Source organism: Helianthus annuus, chromosome 4 (assembly GCF_002127325.2).
Source record: "Helianthus annuus cultivar XRQ/B chromosome 4, HanXRQr2.0-SUNRISE, whole genome shotgun sequence".
NCBI lineage: Eukaryota > Viridiplantae > Streptophyta > Magnoliopsida > Asterales > Asteraceae > Helianthus > Helianthus annuus.
Window position 1 is genome coordinate 20739783 of NC_035436.2, and position 8871 is coordinate 20748653.

At 47.0% G+C, this 8871-nt stretch overlaps 2 protein-coding genes across 2 annotated transcripts; both read left to right on the forward strand.

Moving 5' to 3' along the window:
- LOC110866728 lies at positions 1-2529 on the forward strand. The gene is made up of 3 exons (XM_022115873.1): positions 1-566; positions 625-2052; positions 2163-2529. Exons 1-3 carry the CDS (start codon positions 1-3, stop codon positions 2527-2529), a joined length of 2361 nt encoding a protein of 786 aa, XP_021971565.1.
- A 93-nt stretch (positions 2530-2622) lies between these two features.
- On the forward strand, positions 2623-4242 carry LOC110866727. The gene is made up of 2 exons (XM_022115872.1): positions 2623-2712; positions 2821-4242. The coding sequence occupies exons 1-2, from the start codon at positions 2623-2625 to the stop codon at positions 4240-4242; spliced, it is 1512 nt and encodes a 503-aa protein (XP_021971564.1).
- The last annotated feature ends 4629 nt before the right edge of the window (positions 4243-8871 follow it).

Here is an 8871-nt window from a genome sequence, read left to right on the forward strand (position 1 = left end):
ATGCCCCAGACGGTAGGCAAGTACGATGGGTTAGGCGATCCAGACGATCATCTCAACCTATTCAAAAGTGCAGGAGAAGTAGCCTGTTGGCCCATGCCCCTTTGGTGCAAGATGTTTGTCCAAACGCTGGTAGGCGCAGCTCGTGTTTGGTGGGACAACCTGCCTACCGGGGAAATTGACAGTTTCGAAGATCTAGAGGCAAAGTTCATCTTGCAATTTAGCCAGCAACGCAGACACACAAAAGATTGGAACGAGCTTCTCCACATCCGCCGGCGAGACAACGAGACGGTGGAGAATTTCATCGTTAGGTTCAATAAAGAAAGCTTGGCAATTCCAGGCGTTACAAACGTTCTAGCATGTGGAGCTTTCCTACAAGGAGTAAACGACGATGAGTTGTTAAGGACACTTCATGGAAGGGATGGCGTACCTCCCACCATTGACGAAATACTAAGGATCGCTAAAGTATACGTTATACAAGAAAAGGCCGTGGCCGCCAGTCATGCAGCCAACAGGAAAAAAGAGGCCATGAAAAACCAGGAAGAAAGAGAACAACGATGGGGCCAAAGGTAAAGGCAGAGGAGATAGATACCACAGGAATGATAGGACAGATTCGCGGTATGATAGACCCAGAAACACCTATTCAAGGAACGATTCCACTAAACCGCGATCCGACTATCCCAACTTGAGCAAAACACCCGCAGAGATCTTGGCCTCGGAGAACCTCAAGTTTAATCCTCCAAAGCCGCTGAAAGATAATCCTAACAAAGACACAAGTAAATATTGTGAATATCATAAGGGAAGCGGCCATGATACGAATGATTGCTTTCAGTTAAAAAAGCAGATTGAATATTTCGTGAAAGCGGGCAAATTGGCACGTTTTAGTGAGAGACATCAAGCAGGGCCCACCCGTCGTCAAGGAAGAGATGATAAGGCGGCAGGAAAAAGACCGCGAGAACTTAATATGGTACACGCCGACAAGGGAAAAGGGGCAAAGCGGAGTTTCTCCACGCTCGAACCCTGGATGTTAGCAACCATGACTATTGAACCTCGCGTGGAAGATTTACACCTCACTACGGATGCCCTGATCATATCCGCTGCAGCAGGGGATTACCGCATGAGAAGAATCCTGGTAGATACCGGGAGTTCAGAAGACATTATCTACGAGCATTGTTTCAATAGAATGCAGCTGGAAGACAGAAAGCTGCTTGAATCAGTGCACGCCCCCATCAAAGGTTTTACAGGAGAAAAGGTGGACCCAATTGGTCAGATTACCTTTCCAGTTACATTTGGACAAGAACCCAGAGAAAGAACCATACTCCTAACTTTCCTCGTGGTACGCGCTGAGTCATATCACACTGTGATCATTGGAAGGTTCACTCTGGGGAAATTGGACGCAATAGTTTCTACGATGCGAGGTTTTATGAAGTTCCCTACCCCACGGGGTGTTGCAACAGTATTTTGTAACAAGATAGGAGAGGTATTAAACGCCAAAAAATGTCGCCAAGGCCCCACCGGAGCCGTTGGTCCAGAAAGGTGGGTATTAAGCACACGCCATCCGGATCAGACAGTTACAATCGGGGACAGCCTCTCTCCCGAGATTAAAAACGATTTGAAACAACTGCTGAGAAGGAATGTCGATATCTTCGCCTTTGAACATTCTGACATGACAGGAATACCCCACGATAAGGCAGAGCACAAGCTAGCAACGCTCCTAGGCATTAAGCCAGTCGCACAGGGTAAACGCAGTATGGCTCCAGATCGAAAGGCAGCGGTTGTTAGAGAGGTACGAAAATTGGTGGAAGGTGGAATCCTCAGAGAAACACAATACCATACGTGGGTATCCAACCCGGTGATGGTAAAAAAGCCCGATAGAACTTGGCGAATGTGCATTGATTTCAAAGATTTAAATAAAGCATGCCCCAAAGACGCGTACCCACTGCCTGAAATTGACTTCAAGGTTGATTCCCTGGTCCCTTACAATAAGTGTTTCTTAGACGCTTATAAAGGGTATCACCAGATTAAGATGTCCAAAGAAGATGAAGAAAAAACGGCGTTTCACACTGATGTGGGCATCTTTTGTTACACAAAGATGCCTTTCGGCCTACGAAATACCGGGGCTACTTATCTGTGACTCATGGACAAAGTGAAACACAAATTGGCAGAAATTTGGAAGTATACGTTGATGATCTTGTAATCAAAAGTAGGGAAGAGAAACAAATGCTAGAAGACATTGAGGAAACTTTCCAAAAGCTTAGAGAGTACAACACCAAACTCAATCCTAAGAAATGCTCTTTCAGGGTAGAAGAAGGGAAGTTCTTAGGAGTGATTGTCACCCGGGACGGTTTTAAAGCTAATCTGGAAAAGGTGGCCGCCATAACGCGGATACCCTCTCCAAGAACTTTGAAAGAAGCGCAAGCATTAAATTGGCATTTAGTGGCGATCAACAGATTCTTAGCGAGGCATGCTGAAAAATCTTTGCCATTTATTAAGACGTTGAAAGATTGCCTCAACAAAAAGAATTTCAAATAGACCGGCGAAGCGGAAGAAGCCCTGCAAGACATGAAACGTTTCATAGAAAGATTACCCATGCTGACAGCGCCACGGCCTAATGAGGTGCTCAAAATGTATTTGGCAGCAGCCCACAACGCGGTAAGCGCGATACTCATGGTGGAAAGAGACGGGAAGCAGACGCCCGTATATTACATCAACCGAGTATTGGCGGGACCCGAGACGCGGTACCCGACCCTGGAAAAACTGGTCCTAGCACTAGTTCACGCCACCCGGTGACTAAGAAGATATTTTCAAGCACACTGTGTACAGGTCTTGACGAATTATCCGCTACAGCAAATTTTGCACAAGCCAGAGATCTCCGGAAGATTGGCCAAATGGGCAATTGAACTAGGCGCCTTGGATATTGAATACCGAAAAAGAACAGCAGTCAAAGGGCAGGTAATCTCCGACTTCCTAGCTGAAATCCTTGAAGGAGAAACTATAGTGGACCCCATCCAAGACATCCTAGAATCCAGCACTGCCCGACAGACCTGGAAACTGTACACAGACGGGTCATCAAGCGTAAAAGGGTCTGGGGCTGGTTTAATGTTAATAAGCCCAGACGAGATAAGGCAGATGTATGCCTTACGTTTTGATTTCGAATGTTCCAACAACGAAGCAGAATATGAAGCACTACTCACAGGTTTAAGAATGGCCCAATCTATGGGAGCCACAAGGGTTGATGCATATGTTGATTCGTTACTGGTCAACAATCAAGTGAACGAAACATACGAGGCCAAAGATGAATCAATGGCAAGATACCTGGCAAAAACAAAGGAACTCATGGCTTCCTTTGATAACGTCACACTCAACCACGTCCATAGAGGCAAAAACCAGATAGCGGATGCTCTCAGCAAACTCACCACTTCAGGCATGGAAAAAGAAGTCAAAGTTGAGACGCTACAGGCACCCTCAATCGAACCACGGAATGTTTCCGTCGTCACAACGGAAGAGCCTTGCTGGTACACCCCAGTGCTGAAATTCCTCATCAATGGGGAGTTACCTCCCGCGAGGGGCGAAGCACAGAAGGTACAAACACAGGCATTGCAATACGAAGTCAATAACGGCGTCCTGTATAGAAAGTCATACTTGGGACCACTTTTGCGGTGTGTCCCCCCAACAGAAGGAAAGTATTTGATCAGCGAGATTCATGCAGGTCTATGTGGCATTCATGCCGGACCCCGGGCGGTAGTGGCCAAAATCCATAACGCTGGGTACTATTGGCCCGGAATGCACAAAGACGCCGTAGTAGAACTCAGAAAGTGCCGTAGTTGCCAAAAATTCGCTCCCCAAACACTCAGGCCCAAGAACAACTTAATACCGGTTACAGCAGCATGGCCTTTTCAAAAATGGGCCGTGGATATTGTTGGACCTTTCCCACCCGCTCCCAGAAAGCTAAAATACTTAACCGTGACAATTGATTACTTTACCAAGTGGGTGGAAGCCAAGCCTTTGGCTAAAATCACGGCAGATAACGCCAAAAAGTTTCTTTGGGAACACATAGTATGTCGATTTGGATTGCCGCTATATCTGGTGAGTGACAATGGAACACAGTTTACAGACAGGGTTTCTCAAGAATGGTGCGCCGACCTCCAAATCCAGCAAATCTTCACATCAGTAGCGCACCCCCAAGGAAACAGCCAGGTAGAGCGGGCGAATAGAAGCTTGCTGGATGGTATAAAAGAAGATTAGGTTATGAGGGTAGCTCCTGGGTGGAAGAACTGCCAAACGTCATCTGGGCACATAGAACAATGCCAAAGACAAGCAATAATGAAACCCCTTTCAGCCTAACCTACGACGCGGAAGCAATGATACCGGCGGAAGCAGGATTGCCGTCAATACGCCGCCTTACCACAGGCGGTGACAATGATAGGCTCTTAAGGGAAGGCCTAGACCTACTAGAAGAAAGGCGAGAAGCAGCCGCCATCAGCGAAGCAAAATACAAGAAGTCATTAGAAAGGTACTACAACAAACGCGTGGCCAAGCATAGTTTCAAAGAAGGTGATTACGTCATGCGCGATAATGAAGCAAGTAGGGCGGAACCCCTAGGCAAACTGGGACCCAACTGGGAAGGCCCTTACGTCATTCAAGAAGATCTGGGCAAAGGGGCCTATCGCTTATCCAGACTAGACGATACTACCATGCCGCGTAGTTGGAACATAACCCAACTGAGAAAATGTTATTTGTAGTGCCTTGCTCCTAACAGCAAGAGTAGACGTTTCTTTGGAAAACAAATGTAATCAATCCACAGCGATGTCACTTCGTTTCATTTAAGTTTATGTTTAATAAAAGTTATTTAACTTTGATTTTCATCATTACTTAACAATATAAATTACCATCGCATTATAACTGCACATAACGGTAAACCACAAAAAGTACCCTTAAACACGAAATATTTTCAAACACACAAGTCATGGGGTCAATACATACAGCGCTGACAACGGGTATCTTGGTAATAGATATGTTAACCGCTACAAAAAGATAGGCATTTTGATAATAAATGCATACGAACAGTCTTAAACAAACCAAGTACTTGTCCCTGTTGCTAAAAACCAACACATGGGAACCAAAAAGAACATGTTCTAACACCTACTTGTGGGAACAGGTCGCCATCACCTCTGCAGGGGTATGCAACACCGTACCACCACTAACCAACACAGGAGGATCAACGACCAAGTCACCGGTCGATCCCCCAATCACCAAGGGAGCTATTATCCCCGGATCATCCACCGGATTCTTCATGGAACAACCACCGCGATGACGTTCGTACACCAAGCGGCAACGTTGAACATGATCAAGTGGTATAAGCTCTGTCAAGACGTCAGCTGATAGTGATGCTACATCAGGATTAGCTGGCTGAGGATCTTCATAAACGACACTTTTACATGCTCGATTCGCCCGGGCTACGACAGCAGGAGGAGGCGGCCCTCTCCTCTGAAGCATCGACCTCGTTACCGGAGTCTGCAATTGAACCAGGCCGTCAGCGGCGTCCAAACGCCGGAAGATATCGAAAAGCCTTTGTCAATAACTCTTTCGACTCATCCTGTCAAGTTACCAAATCAGGAAAAGCAAACCCAATTTATAGAAGGGTAAAAAGTTAAACAGTCTTGACAGTGATGACGATAGCGGCATTAATGAAAAATAATCATTACACGTCACATAGCCACATTTCAGAAAAACGGCGGCGTAAGCGATCATGACATTAGCATTAAAACGTCTGACAAATCATGCAGATATTTTCACAAAACCCAAGTCAAACAGTGTCATTACGAAAGTTGCAAGGAAGTACAATACATGTCAAACAAAGTAAAAAAAATTATTCTTCTTCAGACTCCTCTGCAGGGTCCAGCAGCAAGCACAACGAATCTATGCCATCCTCGTTCATTTTATCCATTAAATCCTCATACGAGGATAGCGGTTCAGTGTATGCCGCCTCGAGGGCGTTAGACATGTCACTTTGAAATTTACTCCTTGCGGTGTGGAATTCAGGAGCAATCTTTTCCAGCTGTTGGCACTCCAGGTAGCCCTAATAAACGCCATCATGATGACCAGACTGATATGCAGCGGCGGACAGGCGATCTATCAAAGCTGTAAAAGGGGGCGATTGTCGGAGATACTCAAACGCCCCCACCAAGCCATTACATATCAGCCAGTTCCTATCGCCTCGCATAGCCGCCAGTTGACTAGTCAGGTCATCCACCTCAGCATTTGATTGCTCCAGGGTACTTTCCACCTCCTTCAGGCGGGCGGCAGAGGACTTGGTAAGCGCGTTGTTCTAAGAAACAAGGGAGTCGCAGTGGTTCTGAAGTTCTTTAAGTTTCTCTTCTCGCTCCTCCACCTCCGCTTGTAGCAACTGGGCTTTGGCATGGGAGGCCTCTACCTCCGCAGTCAACCCCTGGTACCGCTCTTGCACCTGAGACACAAAATCAGTGTCAATTTGGAACTTTTCCAACCAAACAGACATTTCAGATCTCACCTTTTGAGCTTCAGCAATGGCCTTACGCTCTAACTCTTCTTGCACACTCTTAGCCTGAGCGAGGACCCGGTCTTTCTCCGTTATATTGCGGGCCCACATTATTTGCTCCTCGGTAAGGTGGGCGGTCACCCTTTTCAAATCATCCTCAGCTTTGTTCTTCTCCAACAAAAACCTAGCTTCTCTTAGCCCGGTGGCCTGGAGTTGACTCTCCAAGCGGTACTTGTCATCTTTCAGTTCTTGGATAGTAGCCCACGCCTGGTGAAGCTGGGTGTTATCATGCATCCACCTGCGCCGGATCTCCGCTAACCTCCGGGGTTGACTGACGGAATCTGCCAGAATGGAGTTCATCAGATTTTCGTTGTTCAAACTTTCAACATATGCCACTTCAGCGGGGGGATAAGCCCGCTCAATCCAGTGTTGAATCACTGGGGGAGATTAGCCTAGAAGACTTGGCAATTTTCCATCGGGGCTGGAAGCGCTTATCCTGGGCATTGGGATCCCAGCTGATAGTGGGCAGGTAAAGGTCGTCGACCAGGCGGGCACCATCGTCAACAATACCACTACTAGACCCTCCAGCGTCACTGGCAGCAGCGCCCCCGGCACTGGTCGCCTCTTGGACAACGGGCACGGCGGACACCTCCTTGTCGGCAACAGAAAAAATACTCAGTGGTGAATCAAACAAAGTGGAAGGAGCGACGCTGGAAGTCAGCGGTGTGGAAACTAGTTAAGCTGTTACAGTCACAGCGACGGTAAGTGTAGGCGGAGGCATGGTACAACTAATAGCGGCAGTAAAGCTGGCCTGAGGTATAGGCTCTGTAACGCTGCTAATGCCAGAACTGGGAAGCACTACCCCCACAGATGGCAAATGGGTTGGTGTAACATTTTCGGTTTGAACCCCGCTAGGAGTACCTACATACAAAGTGGCAAAGTTCAGTAACACGAAGCTCATGATTTATAATCACATTTGAAGACAACAAGTACATACCAAGCGGCAGGGCATAGGCAACTTGCACAGCCTCAAACGCGCTCAGAGTAGGAGCAACAAACGTTTTCCGTTTTTTCGGCACATGACTATCATCCCTAGTGAGCGCTGTCCCACCAACGGAAGACGTGGCGGCACCGGCCGCCATGTATTTCCTCCCGGTAACCTTTATCCGGATGGGTCTTTTCTCTAAAGCAGAAACACCGCTACTCAGGACGAGAGGCAGGGGAGAAATATATGCAGCAGGATCCGCTGGCAAAGCGGGTAACAAAAACTGCTCCAAATGCATCCCCAACACATCCGGCTCCCCTTCGTCGAGCATGCGGTCCGCGGCCCTCAACGCAAGATGCCGCGGAGGGTCAACAAAGTCAAGTAGGCTCCATACCCCTGTGAAGTACATACATATTATTTCCAAAATAGTAACATCAATGACCAAAGATAAACAAGTATACCTGCATCATCCCTTTGAAAGGAAGGGTACTGCCTGATGTCATGCCACAACAAACTCATACCTGCCATCACCAGGGCCCCTTCCGGGATTATTGTGCACTCGAAAGGGCGGCCACACAACTTCGTATATAGGGCGTTCGACACATACGCATCCTCAGAAGGACCATCGTCCTTAACCTTGTCTTTTGGTCCCTTTTCCCTCCAGTGCATCTCGCCAGGAATCACAGAGGCATCGATATAGAAAAAATTCTTTTTCCAATCCTTGTCTTTGGAACTGGTAGGAATATCCCTCAGACAAGAGACGTCGGTATCCCTTCGGTCGAAGGTGAAAAAGGGGGATTTCCACACAAGAACAAAGAAAGCCCTAAACACAATAAGTTCCGGAATGTGACCTAGGGCTACACAAGCAAATTCGAACTGACGAAGTTTCACTAATCCAAGTGGATGTAGTTGGGAAATGTGAATACGGTAATAGTCAAGTACCAATTTGAAAAATCTGGTAACGGGCAGTCGAAAATTCCAAAATATGAAGAAATCACTAAACAATGTGATTTTGCCCTCCTTTAATGGAAATGTTGTGTCCGTTTTCGATGGCAGCACGGGATTCCATTCAGCCCTGATGCCGTAATCTTGCACAAGGTTGTTGTAAGACACAACACCCCACTTGTAGAACAGGGCATCAGCGCTGGCGGAGACGGAGGAAGAAGATTCACCGGTTTTAGAGGCCATTTTGTTGAAATAAGGAAGTGCAAGAAAAAGATGTGAGGAAATGGAAGCGGAATTTGAACCTCATAGAGGTACTATTTATACACAAAGGTAACTTTTCAAATTCAAAAAGGCGAACGGACGGAAATATGTGTCAGAGCAGGGTAAATACAGTTGTCATCTCAATGATGATTTAACTGTCACGTCC